Raw genomic sequence first — 24,086 nt, 5'->3', positions numbered from 1 at the left:
ATAAGCAATATGCATCATGCAGGAATGATTATGTTAAAAAGCCATTTCAGCCTATGTAATGAAACTGCCATCTATTTAAATCATCTTGTTTGAAATTTATATTAGTAGTAATTATGGATTCGAAGTACTTTTGGGTTTTTTTAAACTCTTTTGTCTAATGCAGACCTTTTGATTTCATTATTTTATATTGTCAATGCATTAATTTTCATATGAAATTTTTCACATTTTGCAGTAAAAAATGGGAACAAGTATGAATTACAGCTAGTGGGCTGCCACCTTGGCCAACACATCTGGGACTGAATTGAACAGCCCCCTCACTCCCCTTATTCTTAAACTCATATGATTGTATTTCATACCTCATAAACTAACTAAGCCAATGCCTTCCTGAAGAATTATGTTGGCGATTCAGTGGGCAACGCTGCCCTGAGTCAAGTTGGAGCCAATGTCTCAATATGACATTATGGGGCATAGTTAGGGTGACCATATTTCCCAAAGGGAGAATGGGACACCACATGGGGTTAGCCCACACCCGCCCACACACCGCCTGCAGGGCTGGCCCGAGCCACTTGCCAGAGCCTTGCCTCCCCGCCCCACACAGGGCTAGCATCGCTGCTTGCCCAAGCCCTGCCTGTCCCCCGCACAAGGCTGGTGCTGGCATTGTTGCTAGCTCAAGCCCTGACTACCCTCCGCCCAAACCCTGCCTCCCCCTCTGCATGAGGCTGGCATCGCTGCTTGCGCCCTCCTCCCCTCGCACGTTCCTCTGCACCCCACTTTTTTGACAAATGCCCACTTTTGTCAAAAAAGTCAGGACAGGGCTTAAAAAAAGGAATGCCCTGGCCAAAATGGGACATATGGTCACCATAGGCATAGTGCTATTTTTTTTTCATTAAAAATAGCGCTGTGGTCTGGACCATTTACAGTAATTAAACATCCCATGGCATTTTTCTAGCAGAAACTCAAAGGGTTTGATTTAATCACAACAGATCATCAATCTTGATCTGTTGAATAATTAACAGCCCTATTGACCTATCTTGATCTAGGTATTTATAAGATATTACTATAGCACCTGAGCACTACCCAAGACTACAGATTTATCCTCACAGCACTCCTCAGATGTAGGGGAAACGTTATTCCAGTTTTACAGATGGGGAACTGAAGCCCAGAGATAAATTACTTGCCTATATCACGTACCAGAGAAGGAAGTGATTTCAGATCTCCCGAGTCATACTCTTATACTCCAACCATAAGATCATCCTTCATCTCTACAATATTTATAGTTCAATATTACTATTGGCAGTCTTCTGTGATTCAGTACAACATACCTTCCAAGACTTTAACAGAAAAATTACATTGAATTTGGCTTCATGAATTGCCCAGTCCGGAATTGCTACTTTATTAGTCTTGAATTAAATATGCCTATTTTAGAAGAGCACAAACTACAGAAGTCTAGTATATGATAACTGAAGAGAGATGAATACAGTACAAAGGAAAACATCTGAAAAAAATCATGAATGCAGAGAACTAATCAGTAATACATCCTACTCTTCAAATTACAATATTTGGATTATTCCATTTTTTGCACACCTTTTTTGAAACACACCATGATTCTGAACTAGATAACCTGGGCAAAAGATAAAAAAATACTGGTTTGTCCTCATTCCCATAGACTAAGGGCTTGTCTACGCAGTGGGGTAATGTGCTCTATAGGAGTATGATTGCTAAAATGCACTAACATACTGTGCATTAATTGGGCCATGTAGATCCTGCTGGTGCTCTAACACAGTGCTGTTTGAAACAGTACTATGTTAAGGTGCATTAGGGAACCTTTAGTTCACAACAGGAGGATCTGCATGGACCAATTAATGCACAACACGTTAGAGCGTCTTAGAAAACGCACTTCTGTAAAGCACATTATCTCATGGCATAGACAAGCCCTGAGTTACACTATATTTAAGACAGAAGAGCACTTTATATAGATTTTCATACCAAAGAGGGCATTTTTCCTTAAAGTCACATTGACATATGGAGTAGCTTAATAGTTGGTTCAGGAAATCATAGAGCTAACCTACAGTGAATCAGTGTGCCCTGGATAACAACATTTCCGGCTACACCAGCAAAGAAGTAGGTGGTGTTCCTTATAGGAAATGGATCAGTCAGACACTTGGGTTCTATGCTGCATCTCCTGAAACAGGGCGGCAAGAGAGTGCAGTATGGGGCCTCATATGCCAGCCCAAAGCAGCTGCAGGGATTGGCTTCCAGACTGTTATGACCCACCAAAGCAGCCCATAGGGATTGAAGTGGAGGCCAAAATCTTACCATTCCTTCTCGTCATCCTAAAATGTCTTGATTTAAAAACAAATAGAAGGCTGTATTTCTGCTTGTTCAGAGAAAGCTGGAAATGACAGATTTGTCTGGAGTTTCACAGTCTTTGAATTGTTCAGGATCCTTATATAATATCCTGCGAAGAATAGCATGAGTACACAAAGAACTAGAACAACAGGAGGCTTTCTCCATGCGGGTAAGACACATTGTTTTGTTACATATTCAGCAGCAGAGGGCAGCAAATTTAACCAAAAGGGCCTGGTGCAAGTGGTGCAACTATAGCTAACATGGTTCTAAGTTTTTTGTAGCTTATCATAGTGAGTTTGCTGGATGCTGAGCTCTGCCTCTTTTCAAGTATTGAATAGAGCTTTAGCCACACAACTCCCACTGACTATAATGGGAATCATTTGTCTGAAAAGTCTGTTCAGGGCTTTGAAAATGTACATCTTAAACTACATCCTCCATTTCATGTGTTAGGATCATATAAGGCCAATTGCTTTCACCTGGCTGTCAGTCCCCCCTCTGCTGAATAGACCTTTTTTCTTTGTTCTTCTCACTATGATTCTTAGAAAGGCAAATCTATTTTGACACAAGAAAATAAATTTTGGCTCTATCTCCTAAACTAGATTTGAATAGATCCAGGGTATCGAGGACATGTAAATCCTAGAAGGGTGCTATTCCCTTTATGACATGCTAGTTAACACAGACAACATTCCTGTACTTTACGCTGTAACTTACTCATTCAATACATTTTTAATTACTTATAGCAGGTTGAGAATTTCTCCCACAATGCATAAAGATTTAGAAAGAATCTTTATTCTTGTGTCCTTTACAAAGAGTATTCAGCACAACATTCTATCAATGTATTTAAAACATAGGAAAAATTACTGGACAATATGGACCGCATTTTCAAAAGTGGCTTCTATATTTTCACTTGGAATTTTGCCTGGGTGACTTTGATCTATATAAACATGCATTTACAGGCACAAACCACGTGTATATGTGAAAAGTGTGTAGTTAAATGGCTACTGACCCAATTTCCTTGGATGGATGGAACCACATTCTGTGGATGGATATTCAGAGGTAAGGTTAAGGTCTCTTTGAAAATATGGCCAGTGTGTTTATCATGACTTCATCTTAATTTGCCCCTTCTATTCTTGGTCCCTAAAAGGAATCTCTCTTTCTACTTGTTTTCTTATGGCTGTTTTGGCTCCAGGTCCATTACAGGTTGGTTAATTCTTGTGTCTTTGTGACAACAAAGCACCTCTTTAATGTGCTAGAGAGTTGAATTTCTAATTCCAGCTTAAAGGAATTTAAAATAACATTCCTGGCTGACACAATGGGCCATTCCAGTTCAAAAACTGATTTTGTGTGTTGCAATTACAAGCTTGTAAAGTCAGAGTCAAACAAATCTGCATGCTGTAGGTTAAAAAACAGCCCCAAATTTCTCCACACAGGAACAAAAAAGTTTACTACTCCTTGCTGTTACTGCTAAAGGACATACAGTAATACTTCTGTATTTCTACCCTTATTAAGATGAATTAATTCTCTTGCACATGAAGACAATGTGAATTTTGCATTTAAAACAACTGCAAGATCAGGCCCAGTGTAAAAAAGTTCAGACCTGAAATTAATATAACGTGAAATTATCAAACTTTGGTGTTGATTGCCCTTATATAATGTGCATTAAATACCTACTAAAAATCTACCACTTGTCACAATTTTTTTTATAAGAATCTTTTTTGTAGGACCACCAAAAACTTTCTTTGTTGGCTTTATTGCAGATGTAGACTAATACAATTTTCTTAGAACTGGCATAACATCAGTGATGCTGGTGTACAAATAAGCAAAGAACATCATCTTTAGTTCCATTAGAAATCTGGGGAAATATATTTGCCAAATGCAAAAGGATGAATTTGGTAGAGGACAAAATTTTAAGTTTGTAAGAGTAAAATAAATCCAAAGTATTAAATAGTAACTCACTATCTTATTTTAAATTCATAAGTGATAATTCTACATACTTATTAGGCTACTGAATCAGATACTACCTTACCTGATATTTAGCCGAACTGCCTCTGCTGGAAGACTATTCCACAGCCTAATACATCTCACTGTCAAGATGCTTTTCCTAAAATTTAGTCTAAATTTTATTTTTCTTAATTTCATTCTGTTGCTCCTAGTTATACTCTCCAAAGCAGCATCCTAAATAATTCCTCTTCCTCCTCATGGTTTATACTCTTCAATATTGGTAGACATCCTCAATAGTCTCTTACCAAGTTATGCATATTCAGTCATTTTATCTTTACTCATAAGCCAATCCGCTCCAGTCCCTGATCATTTTTGTTGCTGTTCTCTGGACTCCCTCAGTTTTGTCAATATCTTTCTTCTAATGTGCCTAGAAAGCAACATGCCAGGTATGTCACACTAGAGCCACACAGAAAGGACCTATTACCTCCCTCCTTGGTGACGTGAGGCTGCTGCACACATGATGCTGCAACCTTAAATTGCATTGGCTTTTTTTGTATCCATAGCACATAGCAAATCAGTCATGATTTTGCAATCTATCACTCATAAATCTTTTTCAACATTCCTGTTTCCCAGGCTGCTCCCTACCATTCAGTACATTGCTTTTGAATTATTTATCTGCAGACATATTAGTTTGCATTTTTCCAAGATGAATCTCATTTTGTTATTTTCTTCTTATGTTTCTAATCTCTCTAGGTCTCTTTGGAATGGTCACAATTTAGTATCATCTGAGAATTTCACTAGCATTCTGTTCACTTCCTCTTCTAGATCACTGAGGAAGATGTTGAATAATACTGAACCTAACATAGATTTTAGCAGACTGTTCTACTTTCTTAACTTGATACACTGCCATGTATTATTTTCCTTTGTCTAGTCTTTTAGCCAGTTTTCAATTGAATTTGCCATGTAAGATTTAATGAATACAGTATACAGTGCTTTATACAATATATTTAGATTTAATTATTGCATACTGCCTTTCTTTCATCCATTAATATTGTAATTCTGCCAGAAAAGCAATATATTACTTCATGTAACTTAACTTTTATAATCAATAGCAGTTACTCTCTGGAAATTTCTAAACTGATGTGATGCTGATAGTTTAGCACTGTGTTAATGGATTTAGAAACTGCTCAAAAGGAAGCCATCTTAGTGGCAGCACACTGTATTTTGCATAAATTCCTCATTACCATTTTGAAAATTGAAATTCATAGCATTGAAACATTCCCCTCCCAAATTTATTAATACTGTAGTTCCATTTTCACACTTTGAGAACACTTACTGTGCAAAGAGATGATTGCCTGTAACTACATCAGCCATGTCTGATCTTGCAACCTTTTGGAGTAGTTCACTGACTGCAAAGTGTCTGTGTCAGTGAGTAAGGATTACTTGTGGAAGAAAAGGTTGCAGGATTAGGCCCCAAGTCCTCCCCATCCAATCAGAAAACAAGAAAGCTTTTCTACTGGAAAAGCTTATTTTATTTGCTTAAGAAATTTCCAGCAATGTTCAAATATTTTTAGCAAAAAAAATCACAACTTATTTCATCTTATCTCTTTATTAAAGTTGAAAAATTATATTATCACATTCCTCAGCATTGCAGGTCCAGTATGAAATTACTCTTGTTGTTTATTTTTCATATCACAAAGTCAAAATTTATTAGAGATGTGTGTCCTCACATGAAATAGCTCTGTAATTTTCAAAAAGCCAATTTTTACCTTCAGCCTCCCACTTCTCACTTGCTGAAGATTGTTTGCAATTGAAAAGGTTAGTAAATGGCCCTATCAGTAATACAGCCACTGTGATAGAAAAATCACTCAGCAAAAATATAATTACTTTTTCACAGAACTGTTTGTAAATTCAGCTTGACAATAAACTACCAACTCTCATAAGTCAGGGAGATTTTGGTAAATCATTAGAACTATTAATTAGTTCAGTCAGTTTAAATGGCCTGTGCTGAAAAGTGAAATTTCCCTTTGAAAGAAAGTCCCAGTTCTGTAAGAGCCCTATTTCATAGAATCACACAGTTTGCTATAGAAGCTAGTTAACCAGACCCACATTATTACATAAACCATAGAAAAATATGATGAAACAGAGCCATCAGTGCAATTATTTAACATACTGTTGACATACTATATATGCCACAATCCATGCATGCAATACATTTATTTATTTTTAGATTAATAAAATGAGCCCTCTGAATTTATGTATAATAATACTAATATAATACTGATATAATATTGTAATACTAATATTATAATACCACATATAATATTTACATAAATTCCCCCTTTAAACATGACTCCATCAACCATTCCATCTCGTGGAAAAAAGATACCATGATATGCATCAAGCTCCATAAATTATGGGGTATTGGAACACTACCAGGGTACAGTAGAAGAGCTGGTTGCATATGCCTTTTCAGTGAATGGAAACTTAGATTAGTGATAATTTTGCAAGCATTAGATTTCAGCCTTATTAGACATGCTTGTGAGGAATATCACAACTACAGACATATGGCTCAGAAAACAGCAATACAATTTTTTTAGTCACAGGTTAGTGTACAGGCAACCAATGTTCTTGAGATGATACCATTAGGCACATATCCAGAAAACACACTGTAGGATTTTTTTTTCTGGACTATCTAGTGACATACCACCACAGCCACGTGCATAACTCCTATGTTAATCGTATGTGTTGCTAAAATTATTGTAAACAGGTGACAAACTGACTGCTGAATATGCATTCAAATTGCTACAAGTAATTTCCATGAACTTACATCTAACATGTGAAATCTAAAAGGAGTTTAATTTCTCACAGTGATTCTTTGACTTCTTTTTAATGCCAAAGAAGCTAAATTGAACAAGTAAATCAAGCCAGTCCCAAATTATCTACACAACCATCCAGGAGGATCTAGGCAGAATTTACCACATGAGCTGACCAAACTCCAAATACAAAAATGGATATTCAATACTAACTAGTTATAATTTGCAGTTAAAATAATAAGCAAAAATTTAACTCCCTCTAAGCCTTTTGTTGTGGGAAAACGTTTCAAATACACCTCTTACCGGTCTTTCGTGTTCAAGAATTGATGATTTCCCCGGCTCGTATTCAAAAATACTTCTTGGTTCAGAACGGAATTTGCGGGTATCTACTTTTCTGTCAGGAGGATCCCAGTCATTTCTAAATAACAAATATAAACAGTTGAGCGAGATTGTCTTTTCCATCAACACTGCAGCTCTGTAAAAGGCATCTACATATGTCAGGAGTTACACTGCACCATACAATTTGCTCTCTCTTCCCAACCTCAGTCATGAAAGTTACAACCAACCTCACCAGGTTACGCAATAGTAGAAAACATGCAGATTTTAGTCTACTGGATGTTGATTTTATTCTACATTTTTAGTACATACTAGAGATAAAATCCTTCTTGTCTCACTCACACAGTTAGTCCACTGACTTCAAGGGGCTATTCACAAGAGGAAAGTGAACAGGATTTGGCCCAAAATGCATGAATAGAATATTAAGACAGAGACATAACCCTCAAAAGGAAGGAATTATGAATTAAGCAAAGCTTATCCCCCTTAACTTACTCCATGTGTCTATGCCTGTGTCTACACTAGCCTTTTTCTTTCCTACTATTGCTAACACTGGTGCAGTTTTACTGGTGATAGCAATAGTGGGGATGCTAGTGTAACGTTTGTTCCACAGTAAATCTGAAATTTATATAGAGAGGTTTTATGCATTTGAAATGTACATTAAAAGTAGCAAACATGACTAAATCTCCTCACAATATTATTATAGATATTGATATAAATTATTGATATACATTTCCTACTGCTGCTGTTCCATATGTCATAGCAATGGTGGGAGTGGTAACGTAGACAGGATACAACCAGTATTTTTACCACTCTATTGGGTGTACTAGCTCTGAGCAGGTTGAGATGACAGGTGGTTAAAATGCTGGTGACCATCAGAAGCATTTATTTGATCATATATGCAAATCCAGTAAAACGTAAAGAAACTTTAATTGTGTAGGTAAATGCTAAATGCTTTAGTCACTGGACAAAGCTTTCATATATACATACTGATTAAATTATATAGTTAGCAAAATGTTTCATGCTTGATAACCTCAGGAACAATATTTAAAGAAAATAGTATAATGGATGCTCTGTATGCTGACCAGTAGCTGTATTCTTCTCACTTGTTTGTGTTCAGATACACTGTTCAACTGGAAGTTTGCTTACTCAAATAAATGATCATTTCAGTTAATCTTTATAAGCTTTTCAGGTCAGGCACCTTGAGTGCAATTCTGGTCCTACTTATTCAATGGCAGTTGACTTCAACAGAACCAAGACTTCATCCATTATCTTCATCACTATAAATTGCCTAGCAGCTTGTTGGTGCTATCCACTAAAAGAAATCACTTGTATTCTATTTTAATTAGTTTCTTATATTGCATCCCTCACCACAATATCTCAGTACTTATTTGGACTACATTTCATTTGTGGTTGTCACCTAGTTGTTATAATGGCAGGAACTTTCATTTCAGGGCAGTTTTTGCCATCACTAGCCTTAGTGTATTTAGGATGACTGCAGCCTACATGTCTTTTTAATTAGAAGTGTGGCAAATGGCCCACCAGTAACTCATGGGAGAGAGTAACTGGTAATTGCTGCATGTGTTCACAGTAAGAGCTAGCAAATCCTAGTAAGTTACGTCAGCCTATGTTACATCATATGATGTGACCTAGCTGGAAGTGACCTGACATTAAGCAAAGCACACGTCATGTTTTATCACGTGCTTAAAAAAAAATCTATATAGCAGCTTTTCTGTTGAAAGTGGACAGCACAGGTATGTTTGTAGGAGCAAGTGCTGGGATACAGATATCTCTGCTGTTGGGTTGCTGTACTTTTCAAGCAAAGTAAAACCATGTTGTTCACTTACTTTATATTTTAACTTGGAAGAAATTATGGTTTCAGAGCAGAAAATTGAAATTATGCCTCCCAAGAATGAATGAGAATATGGAACTGTTCGGTATAGGCTGCATTTTATTCAAAATAACTCAGAGAATTTAATTTTAAAAACAAAAAATTGTCATTAAAATTTAGATTCATACTCATTTTACTTCATTTACAATTTTTAGCCCTTAATCCCTTATGTGCTGTGACTTCTTGTGTCTGCCTGATAATGTGAAGCATACCATATCTTGCCTCCCAGCTCCAAAGATGTGATGCGTGTGGACCCTAACCTTCTTAGGTGAGGGTTTAAATGCTTTGGTTTCATAGACAATTAAAAATCTCCTAGTCGCAAGAAAGACTCACTCTTTTAATGCTGGTGCCATGGCTGACTGGGCATTACAGCGGTCATGAGTACACAAAACTAAAGACTTCAGAATTCCCCAATCTGGAGAACTTGGATTTCTTCAGTCAGTCTCGCCATCCAGCAGATTAAAATAGAGGGGTGACATATCCAAATTAATGTCTGGAATGGTTTCCTCCAGGCAGAATGAATTGCAAGAGACCTTGGTTCCTGGCTCCTAAAAGGATCTTCACTCTATCTGGCCAGATGGCAAGACTATCACCACAACTCCAGAATTTGGGTAGAGGTAAGCTGTTCTACATTTCTGTATGGCATGCTAACAAAAGCTTACACTGTTATCACTAGTATAGGTCCTTATCCTGCCCTGGCCAACCAGACCATGGCAACAGCCCTCAAGCTTAAACAATGTTTTTGTTCTGGGAAAAACTAAGGCCCTAAGGTACAGAAGACAGACAGGAATGCAAAAGTAATTTATTTTCACCTGATATAAGACATTTCTTAAAAGTGAAACCAAACCAATTAAACTTGGGTTCAAGTGCTTAGTCCTGAGTCGAGCTGTTAGAATCATTATTATATGATCTTAGAATATTAGAATATTATGAGATGAAAATATATTACATTCCACTCCTTGCTCACATTGATAGTAGAGTAAAACAAATTAGTTATCTTTTGGAATGAATTTATATACAGATATTTTGAAAAGCTGCAATGATAGGATCAATTGGTTGACTGTTCAAAAGCTCCTAATTTTCTTTTCCTACAATACATTCTGTAGATTACTAAGGGATTTTTTTGTTTGATTGCTGTTTTTCAAATTCAGTGTCTGATAAAGTTTAGTATTCATTGCATAGCATTCCTTTTATAGATATAAAAGACATTTCCTGCTATCAACAAGATAGAATGGGCCAAATTCTGCTCTTATTTATATGGTGCCTCCAAGATACTGGAAGCTGCATCCATAACTTGGGGCAGAATTTAGCCCATTTTGTTTTCTTAAAATGCATTGATGTTAATATTTAGAAATAGTTAATGTAAAACTATATTTTGAACTACTACCTGTAAATTTCTAGGGTCTGCATGTATGAAAATAAAAAGTTTGCTCCAGCACTGGAACTTGTAATTGCAATAAATAGTACAGCACTTTTCATTTAATCTGATCTCCTTTGACTAAAGGGATAGGGGATTCTTTCCTGAACTAACAGGATTTAGCTCTTGGCGGGCTGAGTATTAATTCCAACACTAGGATTTGTGCTACTGCAGCAAGAGAGGCAGGAAAATGGGGAGAAAATGCCCAAGTCCCTTCAATCTGAAACCCTTCTTCTACTTCAAAAGAAGAGATAGGGAAGTGGGAGGAGGATATGGAATTTTCCTCATCATGTCGCCAAAGATGTGCCACACAAACATCTCAGATGGGGCTGGTCCACTTACTGTATTCTGTTACAATTTTGCTTGCAATTTGCAAAATCACTTACATCCTGCTCTCTGCTAGGAGGCTTCATAAAAGGGCTTTCTGGATGTTTACGCGGGGAAGAAAAAAAAAAAAAACACCCCGCGGCAGCAAGTCTCAGAGCTTGGGTCTACAGATTTGGGTTCCCCCAGCTTGTGCTATGGGGCTTAAAATAGCCATGTAGACATTTGGGCTTGGGCTGGAGCTCTGAGTTCCACCCATTTCACCTGATTTCAGAACCCAAGCTCCAGCCTGAATGGGAACATCTACACAGCTATTTTTAGTGCTGCAGTATGAGTCTGGCAAGCCAGAGTCTGTCGACCCAGGCTCTTAGACTTGTCACCACTGGTGATTTTTTGGAGTGCAGATGTACCCAAGGTCTCAAAATTACTTTTATGCATTAGCACAAAGTCATAGTGAGAAATGGTCATTGCAGTCTGGATCATTCTGAAATACAGGAGGCAGGATAGTCCCATGGAAAAGAGTGGATGTTCAATATGCTTTATAAGATATTATTGGCATGAGACTTCCTAGGCTGCTTAAGTACCAGTGCCAGACAAGACAGCATCAAGCACAGTGCACACACTGAAGCAATAACATCATTTAATATCTGAATGCCCCACTGAGTCATGGCCTTGTTTTCATAAGAACATAAGAATGGCCATACTGGGTCAGACCAATGCCGACAGTGGCCAATGCCAGGTGCTTCACAGGGAATGAAAAGAAAACAGCAGTTTATCAAATGATCTATGTCCTGTTGTCCAGTCCCAGTTTTTGGCAGTCAGACGTTTAGAGCATGGGGCTGTATCCATGATCATCATGGCTAATAGCCACTGATGGATGTATCCTCCATGAATGTATCTAATTCTTTTTTGAACCCTGTTATAGTTTTGGCCTTCACAACATCCCCTGGCAACAAGTTCCACAGGTTGACTGGGAGTTGTGTGAAGAAATACTTCCTTATGTTTGTTTTAAAGCTACTGCCCATTAATTTCATCGGGTGACCCCTGGTTCTTATATTGTGTGAAGGGGTAAATAACACTTCCTTATTCAATTTTTTAATACCATTAACAATTTCATAGACCGCTATCATATACCTCCTTAGTTATCTCTTTTCTAAGATGAACAGTTCTAGTCATTTAATCTCTCCTCATATGAAAACAGTTCCATACCCCTAATAATTTTTGTTGACCTTCTCTTTACTTTTTTCAATTCTAATACATCTTTTTTGAGATAGGGCAACCAGATCTGCAAACTGTATTAAAGATGTGGGCGTACCATGGATTTATAGTGACATTATGATATTTTCTGTCTTATTATCTATCCCTTTCCTAATGGTTCCTAACATTGTTAGCTTTTTTGACTGCCACTGCACATTGAGCAGAAGTTTTCAGAGAACTATCACAATGAATCCAAGATCTCTTTCCTGAGTGATAACAGCTAATTTAGACCCCATCATTTTGTATGTATAGTTGGGATTATGTTTTCCAATATGCATTACTTTGCATTTATCAACACTGAATTTCATCTGCAATATTTTTGCCCAGTCACCTAGTTTTGAGATCCCTTTCTAACTCTTCACAGTCAGCTTTGGACTTAACTATATAAATTTATTTTGTATCATCTGCAAACTTTGACACCTCTAGAGTCTTTTTTAAAAACCGGTGTTACACTAGCTATCCTCTAGTTATCTGGTACAGAGGCAATAAGTAAATTATCACAGTTAGCAGTTCTGCAATTTCATATTTGATTTCCTTCAGAACTCTTGGGTGACTAATATCTGGACTGGTGACTTATTACTGTTTAATTTATCAATTTTTTCCAAAACCTCTTCTTTTGACACCTCAAGTTGCTTAGATTTGTCACCTAAAAAGAATGGCTTAAGTGTGGGAATATAAAAATATAAAAATTGGCAATATTTAGTCATCTCCCTTCATGTGATGTAATTGAATGGGACTCTTTTTCATTTGACTATTTCTCTTCAATTCCCGCCTGTACTTTATCAACTTCAATCCAGTCCTCTTTACTAGGATACAGAATATGCCCTTTAATAAACCCCTTCCTAAGAGTGTGTCTGTCTGATTCATGTGATCCTCCGTACCGGTCAGCTTTCTCCCAGCCATCTACAACCTTTTTAATTTTACATGCCAGTAATCTGGTTCCATTTTGGTTTAGGTGGAGCCCATCCTTCCTGTACAGGATGCTCCTTTCCAAAAAGGTTCCACAGTTCCTAATAAACCCAAATCCCTCCTCCAAACACCATCATCTCATCCACATATTGACACCCCGCAGTTCTTCTGCCTGTCTAACTGGCCCTGCGGGTGGAACTGGAAACGTTTCAGAGAATGCTACCATGGAAGTCCTGGACTTTAATCTCTTACCTAGTAGACTAAACTTGGCTTCCAGGACCTCTGTCCTCCTTTTCCTATGTCATTAGTACCTACATGTACCATGACTACCAGCACCTACCCGGCACTACATATAAATCTTTCTATATGTCTCAAGAGGACCGCAACCATTGCATCTGCAAGGCAATTCACTATGCAGTTCTCCTGGTGATCACAAACCCAACTCTCTCATGCTACTTCTACATCCATCACTTTTATTAGTTGATTGTAATGTTGTATTTACTATAGACTGTTTCCCCCTCCCAGTAAATCTGCTTACTTTTCGGGTGTAGACCTCTCTCTTGGACGAAGCGGTGGGACTGGAGGTGGTACATGTGGAGGAGGTATCGGGGAAGAGACCTTAAAGGCATCAGTGCCATTGTCAGAAATGCTTTTAGACAATGGTCTGTATGTCTGTGTCTTTGCAGCAGGGTGTGACTGAGCGGGGAGGGATGGGCTGTAACTACCTAAAGTAAAACAGAACACAGAAACAACCAAAATGCATCTCAGTAAAATACCAAACATTCATTTAACAAATCTGGGACATCAAAACCTTGTAAGTTTTAGAAACACATTGGTGAGTATTGTGTGCATTTTCAAATAATTATTATAGATCTATATATGGCCCTTCTTCCCTGCCCCACCCACAAAGGCTCAGGACATTCCATGGGAATTAATCACAAGCTGGCAATTAACTGCAATTAACTGCAACCTCTTATTAGTCCCCCAGAACTGTCCTGCCCTCAGCTGTTATTGGTGTCGTAGGCTGAGAAGGAAAAAGAAATAGATACACCTTTTTCATTCTTTTTAATGAATGTTCTTTGGGTTTGTATGTAAGAGCATCTCTACGCAATTAGATTTGTGGACAATTACCCAGACAAATTTCTTGACTAAGCTCTCAAGAGTCCATTTGGGTCATGAATCTTGGATATACACACATGTTCTTGATAACACACAAAATATCAGCATGGGAGCCCCATTGAAAGCAATATGAAAATTTAAATTAAAGAACTCTTAAAAGTGCTTTTTGCATAACACACAATACTTTGTATTGTACATTTCATTCACATGATAAGGAGTTTTTGTTCTAGTAAAATATCACTGCAGTATGATTTCTTTCTTCTGAAAGATTTGAAATTTATATATCTGTTATAGGAATAATATTTTACTTTTTTAGTGCTAAATAATGTCAAATCAGTATAAAAAATTAACAAGATCACAAAATAGAGGCATCATAACTAGGTTTTCTTAATGTAGTACAATCTAAAAATATGGCAGTTGTATACAACAAACTGCACAATGCTTATCTTCACCTGTATATGTAATTACACTTAACACTTTCATACTGTACTTTACTCTTTAGTTTAATATTCAAGAGTCAAACTATACACTATCATGAATGAAAATAAATATAATTTAGTCAGAGATTACAACATTACAGTATATCCCATCTGCACTGAGAGGGCCACATCTGCAGTACATGTCTGATTAATTCTGTAGTAAGAAATAAACCAAAATGAGGCGTTGCCACATTTGGTGAACAAAGACACAAATAGAGATCAAAAAGAATAATGACATTTGATGACAATGATGACAAACTTAATAAGAGCAGGCCTGAGTGGTTAGCTACCATTGTTGCTCGCTGACACTAAGAAAAGATTCATTGGAAGTGAAGGAATAACTCCTACCAGCATTATATGCATACGCAGCATTATACATGTCTGTGCCGTCATCTATAAAGAGAAATATATATGTTACAGTAGTGCACTAGCTGTCAGTATTTCATAACAAGCAGCTTTGTCTTTGCAAATACAAACAGAAGATTAGTAGACTATCAGCTCTCAGCCCTCGTGTACATGTTTTCTGGAGTTTGTCTTTGCCCTTTACACGTATCATGGGCTATTTTTATCAACTTATTCTGAATGGCATATTGTTGCCATGACACCCAGATTGCAGAGTTACTGGTTCACCCCAAATTGTGAGTTATACTCATTCTTTTCTATTCAACCCTCATCTCCTCCCAGTTGTTTCCTCTCCTGTCTGTTTCCCCTTATTAGAAGACAATAACGTATCATTCCTACTTTGAAAAGCAACTTCTTACATCTAGTAATGTTGTCCAGTGGCTAGAGCAGGGGACTGGCAGACATCATTTTGGTGTTTTTCCATTCTTGATTCTGCCATTGATGTCGTGTATGACCATAAGCAAATCAACCTAGCTACATCAATTTCCCCATCAGTAAAATTGGAATAATATCAACTCCTTCCCTCACTGAGGTATAATGAAGCATAATTATTGTTGTAAAGTGCCTTGACATCCTTGGATGAAAGGGAGAATACGCAAAAATATTATTATTAATAAGACTAATAATATGTCAGAGGATCCTTTTCTTCAAAAAATAATTTATTTACAAATTAACAGGAGGAGAGAGGAAAATAAGTAGGGGCAGCGTATTTTCTCATTCAGTAGGCTTCATTGTCCTAGCACACAGGGGCTCTGTAATAGAAGGTAGCAATGACCACCCTGCACCCAGCCAAGTCCTGGTCACTCAGACTGAAGATGAGTACAGGCAAAGTTCCTTGCTACTCAGAACATCTCACTGATCTCTTGTGTTGTACATGATCAGATAGGCTTTTCTCCTTTATTTTTTGTTAGTAATAAAAATAAGTCCATCAGAAAAGTACGTAGCCTTTTGCTGGAAAAACACTTCTGCTGTAATAACATTTATCACACCGACTTAGCTTGGAGAAATTCCCATTGGGCTCTATTCAGTATCTACATCTCAGTGATCATAAGCTTTGTTATGATCAGCGAGCAAGCCACCAGAATGCAGGGAAAGTGCATTTCTTAATGCCACTAAGAGTTATGTAACAAACAGAAAAATGTATACTTACCAGGCTTGTGAACCATATGGATTTGCTTAAACATTGTCTTATACCAATCCTTTGGCCGGTCAACTGTCTGAATAAAATACAGTTTACAACAATTAGCTAAAGAAACAAAAAGGTCAGTGGTGACATGTTAGATCAAATTCATCCCTGCTGTAATGCCACTGACTTGTAAAGAGATTCTGTAGGGATGAATTTGGCCCATTGTGGTCAGTCCCTTATGGATCCCTCCCACACATACTCTTTCTCATTCACTGTACAGCTGCAAGGTTTCCTATGAATCTTTGACTCAGCCCTAAATATCTTTCAGCGTTTGGAATCTGCTCTTGGATACAAAGACAGTATTTAAGAATATAGGAATTGCCATACCAGATCAGTGGTCAATCTATTTAATGCCCTGCCTCTGACAGTGGCCAGTACCAGATGCTTTTATAGGTAAGACCCTACCAAATTCACAGCCATGAAAAACGCATCACGGACCGTGAAATCTGGTCTTTTGTGAACATCTGCCCTATACTATACAGATTTCACCAGTGTTTCTCAAAGTGGGGGTCCTGACCCAAAACGGGAGCACAGGGGGCTTGCGAGGTTTTTGTAGGGGTGTCGCAACATTGTCACCCTTCTGCGCTGCCTTTAGAGCTGGGTGGCTAGAGAGTAACGGCTGCTGGCCACGCGCCCAGCTCTGAAGGCAGCTTTCTGCCAGCAGCAGTGCAGAAGTAAGGGCGGCAATACCATATTATGCTATCCTTACTTCTGCGATGCTGCTGGGGACGGCGCTGCCTTTGGAGCTGGGCTCCCGGCCAGCAGCCACCACTCTCCGGCAGCCCAGTTTTGAAGGCAGTGGAGCCACCGCTAGCATCACAGAAGTAAAGGTGGCAATATCGCGACCCCCCTACAATAACCTTGTGAACCCCCCCCCAACCCATTTTGGGTCAGGACCCCTACAGTTACAAAATGGTGAAATTTCAGATTTAAATATATGAAATAATGAAATTTACAATTTTAAAAATCCTATGACTACAAAATTAACCAAAATGGACAGTGAATTTGTTAGGGCCCTATTTATAGGAAAGTATAAGAAACCTAAAAGTAGGCAATTACCAGCCCACAGGAAACATTTCTTCCTAACTCCAGGCAGTTAGTGGCGAACATGAAATTATCTTAAAATAAAATTGCTACTGAATGCAGCTGTGGAAATTTTCATTACCTGCATAAATGTCTTTTTTTAATGCTACTAGGAATTTGACCTTCATGACATCTTGTGGCAATGAGTTCCATATGTTACTATTTTTACATAATGCATAATTATTTCCTTTTATCAGTTTTACATCTGTTGCCTTTTAATTTGATTGAATTTCCCCTGGTCCTTGTATCAGGAGAAAGGATAAGCAGGAGCATTCAATTTACCTTCTGAATACCACTCATTATTTGGTACACCTCTGTGACGTTTCCTTTGGAAACTGAATAGTCCCAATGTTTTCAATCTTTTTTTCTTATGGAAATTTCTCCAGGCTTCTAACTACTTTCACCACCCATCTTTGAACCCCTTCTATTTCTGCAGTATCTTTTTTGAGATAGGATGACCAGAACTGAAACAGTATTGTAGGTGAGGAGAGATCACAGATTTATATAATAGCAAAATAATGTTTTCAAGAGTATTTTCTATCCTGTTCTTTTTATATCCTAGCATTTTGTTTGCTTTTGGTGACCATTGCTGAGCAGTGAGCAGAGCTTTTTATTCACATGTCCGCAATGAAGCCCACATTGTTAGATGAGTGGTGATGATCAATTTAGAGCCTCACAATATATTCAAAAAGTTCAATATATACCTTGCAATGCGCATTACTTTGCATTTGCCATGGTTGAATTTTTTCTGTTATCATGGTGCCCATTCACATTCACTCGCTGAAGTTCCCCAAAGTCTTCGCTAGTCCAAATTAACCTACAGAATTTGAACATCTGAATATTTATCACCTCACTGTTCACCATCTTTTCTAAGTCACTAATAAATATTTTAAACAGCAGTTTGCTTACCTATGTTAAAAGAGGCACTTTTTTGTTGTTTTAAATGCTCCTTGCTACATTGCTTATATTTAACTCTTCTATTTTGTTAACCCCTAAAACTGCACTTTGAGGAGCTATCATTGTAAGTAACTGGACAGAAACTGTTCCCTATCAAAAAACTTGTCTGCAAGACTTTTTATGAAAAAAATCTTAGGTCTCACAAAATTGCTAATTTATGGCATAAAATATCCATGTATACAATAGGCCAAATCAGTCTCTCCTGTTTTTGACCTGGAGATGAAAAGAGCAAACACTCAACTGAAAAGGCCAGAAATCTGTTGGAGGGAAAGGAGTTGAACCTAAGCAGCAGTAACCTCTGCCCCATCTCTGAGTGCAGGGAGTTTATCTGACCTGAGATTTGGGATGGTTGGTTTGCATGGAGTGGAGATGCTCAAGGAAAAGCTGCTCGGTGTGGCATTATCCTCCCTCCAATCCCAATCTGCAAACTCACAGAGAGTAATTCTGATCTTGTAAACATTAATTCCCAAGGGTTGGTTATATCTCTGTGCTTGCAAGACTTTGGAGAGGGCTTGAGCTTGATTTATGAAGAAGCCATTGGATCCATGCTACCAATGTCTCCCTGCTTGTGATGGGCCAGAAATGATCCTCCAACTGAGTTTGGATGGGTGGTGGTGAAAATCTATAGGAATTAATGCAAAAGTGTCAACACTAATCCTTATGGTTATGTCTTCACAGTTTGCCAGAGAATGAAGGTGCATAGATGTCTCCAGGCCCAATTCCCTTGCTGACAGTCACATCCCCTCCAAATCTATGGAAATCCAATCATGCAGAATACATGTGGAGAGGCTTTCACGGGGCCAACGGAGTGGGGAAGGGATGGGAAGAGAAGCATTATATCATTAAGTTTCAGTTCTCCTCTCTCAAACATATTTTTGTGTACTTGAGCAGGTTTTGCCCTTCAATTCTCTGACCCTGTGTTTTGGGCAATATTAAATGAGTTGAGGAGGGATAAATCATTTTTTTAAAATATAGTATTTCAACTTACATTAGCTAACTCCACAAGCCATACATTACACTGGGAATTATCCACGTTCACCCATGCATCTGGTCATTTTAGATACCATGCTGATTCACGTGGACTACATTTATTGCAATTAAATGGTGAGACACAGTTATTATATTTGAATGAATAATCAGGGAAAAGATAGTAAAAGAGAAAAGAAAAATCTGCAAGTAGTACTTGGGAGACTCTATAATCATTTTCAGTGTTGTAACAATCCATCAGACAGTGCACAATTAAAGCAGGCATCTATGATTCTCAGTGGAGCTTTTTTCATTTTGCCCTACATTCTATTTCACGTATGAAGCAACCCATAATTAAATAGTGCTTTGTGTTAAAATGTTTCCTAATTATCAGTGGGTAAAATCCATTAAAAGAAATCAGTTCTAGCTGGAATGTTACATCATTGCGAAAGGAAAAGAAACCTGGTCAGACTGCATTTTGTTATTTACACACAAAAGAAAGGCCTCTTTAGTATTCAGAATAATTTGATAGTTAACCGGGAAACAATTATTTTGGATACTGTGGTTAAAAAATATGCAGTCACACTACATTTTAGTGACTTTTTTCTTGGTTAGATCCATAGTAATGGTATTTAAATCTAGCGATGTCTAGTACAGTACCACTTTAATTTCTGCTTGTGGATACAATTGATACTGCACATATAATATTTATTACTGTATTTAGGAAAACAGCCTAAATTCACTTACCGCTTGATTTAAAAATTCTGTTTCTTACTGACACAGAAAAATTGCATTTTGTGTTTGTGAATTCTTATTCCCAAATATTGGTATTTTATAGAAGCTGAAGAAACAGATCTCCAACAACATAGCTAATGCTCAAATTTGAGGACATACATGATTAGATTCTTACAGCTATCTTGTTTTTCCTCATCTTTGTAAAGATTCAAAGGCTTAGCAATAACATGGTATAGATACTATTTTGCTCCCAAACTAGCTGGAAAATTTGAAAACTGGATTAAAATCACAGCTGACAATTTGACTGAAAACTCTTCTGAGAGAGTTACAATTTGATCATTCACTTCCAAAGTCAAATTTTTCTGCCCTGGCACTTCAAAATGCTTGGGGCTATGCTGGTAGTTTGGTCGTATTGCAAGGGTCTGAGTGCCAGACTTTGGCTTACTCCCGCGCTTCCTGGTTTGGCAGGGGCTGAAATACTATCGAGGCAACAAGCTCAGATGCTGGGAGTAAGGAGAGCTTTGCAATGACTGCTTCCAGTATGAGAGACAGAAATGTTAAGGATGGATTTTGAAGACAGCTCCAGCCAGCCTTTCTTGGCAGGACAGCACTGAGCTTTGAGGACTGGGAGCATAAAGGAAAAACGGGAGGAGATCATCAGCGTTACATGCTGCAAAAAAAGTTTGTTTCTAAACTCTCATTTGAAAGCCTCTCTTTGTGCAGCACAGTGTCTCAATATGCAATAGTTATGTTATTTACAATGAGGTGCAGTGGCTGAGTGGTCAAGGTGCTTGATTACAATCCTGGAGATTGTGGGTTCAAACTCACACTGAAAGACTACCTCAAGTTCACCCAGCTACAAAATGGATACCTGATCCACAGACTTAGAGAGATAAGGTGGGTGAGATAATATCTTTTATTGGACAACTTCTAACCATAGGGTTAAGGAAGTCAAAGACGGTTGGATGCAAGGCTAGTCAGATAACTCCCTTGTGTACTGTTAGCTATGGAAACAGATACAGACATGCATTAAACCATGTCAGCGTGATGAGCCATCTGTGGCTTGGGGCAGACCTTTTTAATGTTCTCTACTACACTGAAACTCATGTTTTCTGCACTCTGCAGGCAGCTGTCTTTTTAATCTGTACAAGAAACTTGGAAACTTTCATTGTATTGCTGAGATGAGCAGAACTGAAACACTCAGGTCCCTCCAACAGAAGACTGAAAGGTGAGCTGGATATTTGGGTGCCCAATGACCCTTGGAAAACAGAGCAACTGCTACTCTCCTGTTTTCCCTCGTTCACTGAAAACGCTGCTGTGGCACTTCTGTATGTTCCTGGATGGTGCTACATTTCTGAGGGATGGGATGGTGCAGCATGTTTGCTGACATTACCACCACCTTCAGTCTCTCACTGCTGGGATATGCTCAGATCTACACATCAGCCTCACTCTGTTTAAACTGTATGCTCAGATCAGTACCTTGAGAATTGAATCTCATTTCCAGTGGGGTGTGAGGGAAGTGGCAACACACACACACACACTCTTTCTCTCTCTCTCTTACTTACATGGTATATTCCTAGCAGACCATAACTTTTAACTCACTCTGGTCATGAGACTCATTTACATAACAGTAATATTACAAGCTGCATAAGGTTTTGATGCAGCAGCACAGAGCTGAAAAGAAAGCAATCCCAAACTGGAAAAAAAAATCCAAATGGCATACATGAGTTTCAGAGAAAATCTTAAGAGACTGAGACTATCAGATCTGGAAGTTAAATACACTGTTGGCAGCTTGCCAGCCACATTAAATACACTTGGGGGATTTCTCTTATACTCTTATATAACTAATATCCACCCTACGGAATCAATCTGCTATTCTTAAAAAAGCACAATAAAACAATAACTTCCTACACAAAAGGCAGGGCTGTCTGCTTAGCAGGAATGGGAAGCTATAGCTTAGTTCTAATGCGAGTTACTCATTTTTTAAAAGCTTTCTATTGTATCATTTGTATATGCCAAAATCAAAGGAAAGGAAAGCAAGAAATGCTAGAGTTTCCTCCCCCCACCTTACTCAAAATATCCCAGTCTTACCACTTATTCTGAAATCTTTCCTATTGCTTTTCTCCATCAATTCCTGTTTTCCCCCTAATTTTTCAATCCAGTGAAGCAGCTCTTGGCAATTACACAACCCCATATGTCGGTGTTGGCAGGCAAAGTATATCCAACAGCTGCTACATCCTTGCACCTCACAAAGATTTCACCTGCAAGGGCTCTGCCGCTTTCATCCTGGCTCCCACTCTTCTTACTCTCTCCGTCTAGCACAACACCTCTCCTCCAGCCAGGAAGGCCAGTGAGCTGCTCCTTCGTAGCCTCACTGCTACTGTCTGGACCAGCCAGAAGGGGCTGCCCTGACAGCAGCGTGGAAAGAATGCTTCAGCATAGTAAAAACAAAACCCTTCAGTCTGACATCCTGGGACTGCTCAAGCAGTGACTAGTGGCAAGTCATCAAAACTGGACTAATCACAACGAGAGGGTTTCCATGCTGCTCATTTAAACATCATGAAAAAGCATGGTCGGTCCACGATGCATTTCATTGGGATAGCAGTCAAACGGGTTATTATTGGAACAAGTCTGTTAATTTCAATACAGTAGCCATGGGAAAAAAATAGGCACCTGAGGTTTATTTGCTAATGGGAAAAATTGGCAAACTTTGCAGGTTTAGAAAGACAAGACAGACAGTAAATGAAATTACAGCATAACACCACAAAGGGCAGGGAAAATAATAGAAACAAGAACAAAAACTGCAGTTCTGACTATTTATAATTAAAACTAGAACTATGGGGTTGCCCAGTTATGCTTCCTGCAACACAAAGTATTATATTCATGAGCCCTCTGATTACACATGCTCTATTCCACATTATATAAGACTAGAAGAATGTGAAAAACCCATTACCAACAATCAATTCATTGTCTGAGTTCTCTCTCTGTTACTCTCTCTCTCTTACACACACACAAACACACACTCCCTGGCATTTCCTACCGTTCTAATTGCTGTTGGGATTCCAGATTCATCTACCGGGCCAATCCCTGCATAATGTGGTGCTCTAATGACTGTGACTTTCTTCTCTTCCTCTGAAGATCTACAGATTGGTATTGTACTGGGAGTGGTGCTGCTGCCAACAGACTGACCATACTGTGAGTATGTCTCTGTGGAGTCTGTAAAGATAATGCGACAGAATGTTGTATAACGACAGAATAATCATACTTAGCACTTATAGCACGCTTTACATTTCCAAAGTGCTGTTCAAACATTAAAGGAAATTTGATAACCACATCCATACAGAATACCTGATAATACTACACGTTAGCCTGAGCAGCTGGGTTTAGTAGGATTTCCACTGCAAAACCTTCTACTCAAGTAGTTACACATATGTGGATTATTTTATTAAACTCTGTGCGGAGCTCAAAATCTCTCAGGTTAAGAGAGATAAAAAAAAAGAAAAGTACAACATTTGAAAACAAAATTTGTTTTTCTGCTTTTAAGGTCTGGCTGAGGGAAGAGAGACAAACACACAGACAAACAAAAGTCTTAGCGAAGCTAGTGGAATAGACACTTTTTTTCTGTAATCTAGACTTGCCACTTTGCCATCCATACTATGAACAAGTGCTCTGCGGTAATGTGAACTCTTCTGCTCCCAGAAGCATGGAAGAGTTGAAAACAATTTCTGTTCTACATGTGTAGTAATGAATTTGCTCAAACATTCCACAGAGATTTTCAGTACATATGTTGGATCCTGCTTTTATGCTGTGAGTTACCCAGGAAACTCCCTTTAATGTTACCAGCTTTGGAACTTGGATGAATTATGAGGTCTATTATGTTTTTTACAGATACTTTTCATCCTTACATTTATATTAATACCTT

At 38.2% G+C, this 24,086-nt stretch overlaps 1 protein-coding gene and 1 long non-coding RNA gene across 15 annotated transcripts in view; one reads left to right on the top strand and one right to left on the bottom strand.

The window, feature by feature from the left end:
* The window catches only part of LOC128838710 (uncharacterized), a 29,686-nt gene extending 6,325 nt beyond the window's left edge, over positions 1 to 23,361 (top strand). Inside the window, exons 2-5 of one of the 2 annotated variants that reach the window (XR_008445247.1) lie at positions 9,843 to 9,947; positions 19,142 to 19,567; positions 21,290 to 21,392; positions 23,303 to 23,361. This is a non-coding gene — a long non-coding RNA (uncharacterized LOC128838710). Of the gene's footprint in view, positions 1 to 9,842; positions 9,948 to 19,141; positions 21,393 to 23,302 lie in introns of both variants that reach the window. The other variant, XR_008445246.1, reaches the window with a different exon arrangement.
* Positions 1 to 24,086, bottom strand: part of SORBS2 (sorbin and SH3 domain containing 2) — a 399,306-nt gene that overhangs the window by 56,686 nt on the left and 318,534 nt on the right. For 11 of the 13 annotated variants that reach the window (XM_054031114.1, XM_054031115.1, XM_054031124.1 and 8 more), the window contains 5 exons: positions 23,205 to 23,380; positions 16,388 to 16,454; positions 15,184 to 15,228; positions 13,776 to 13,962; positions 7,410 to 7,524 (listed from right to left, as the gene is read on the bottom strand). In XM_054031114.1, coding sequence (XP_053887089.1) covers positions 7,410 to 7,524; positions 13,776 to 13,962; positions 15,184 to 15,228; positions 16,388 to 16,454; positions 23,205 to 23,380 — 590 coding nt within the window. Of the gene's footprint in view, positions 1 to 7,409; positions 7,525 to 13,775; positions 13,963 to 15,183; positions 15,229 to 16,387; positions 16,455 to 22,425; positions 22,610 to 23,204; positions 23,381 to 24,086 lie in introns of those variants that run through there. The other 2 variants (XM_054031125.1, XM_054031126.1) reach the window with 2 other exon arrangements.

This window comes from Malaclemys terrapin, chromosome 5 (genome assembly GCF_027887155.1).
Source record: "Malaclemys terrapin pileata isolate rMalTer1 chromosome 5, rMalTer1.hap1, whole genome shotgun sequence".
NCBI classification, from domain to species: domain Eukaryota; kingdom Metazoa; phylum Chordata; order Testudines; family Emydidae; genus Malaclemys; species Malaclemys terrapin.
Note: the sequence above shows the minus strand (reverse complement) of the source record. Positions and strands in the feature narration are given on the sequence as shown.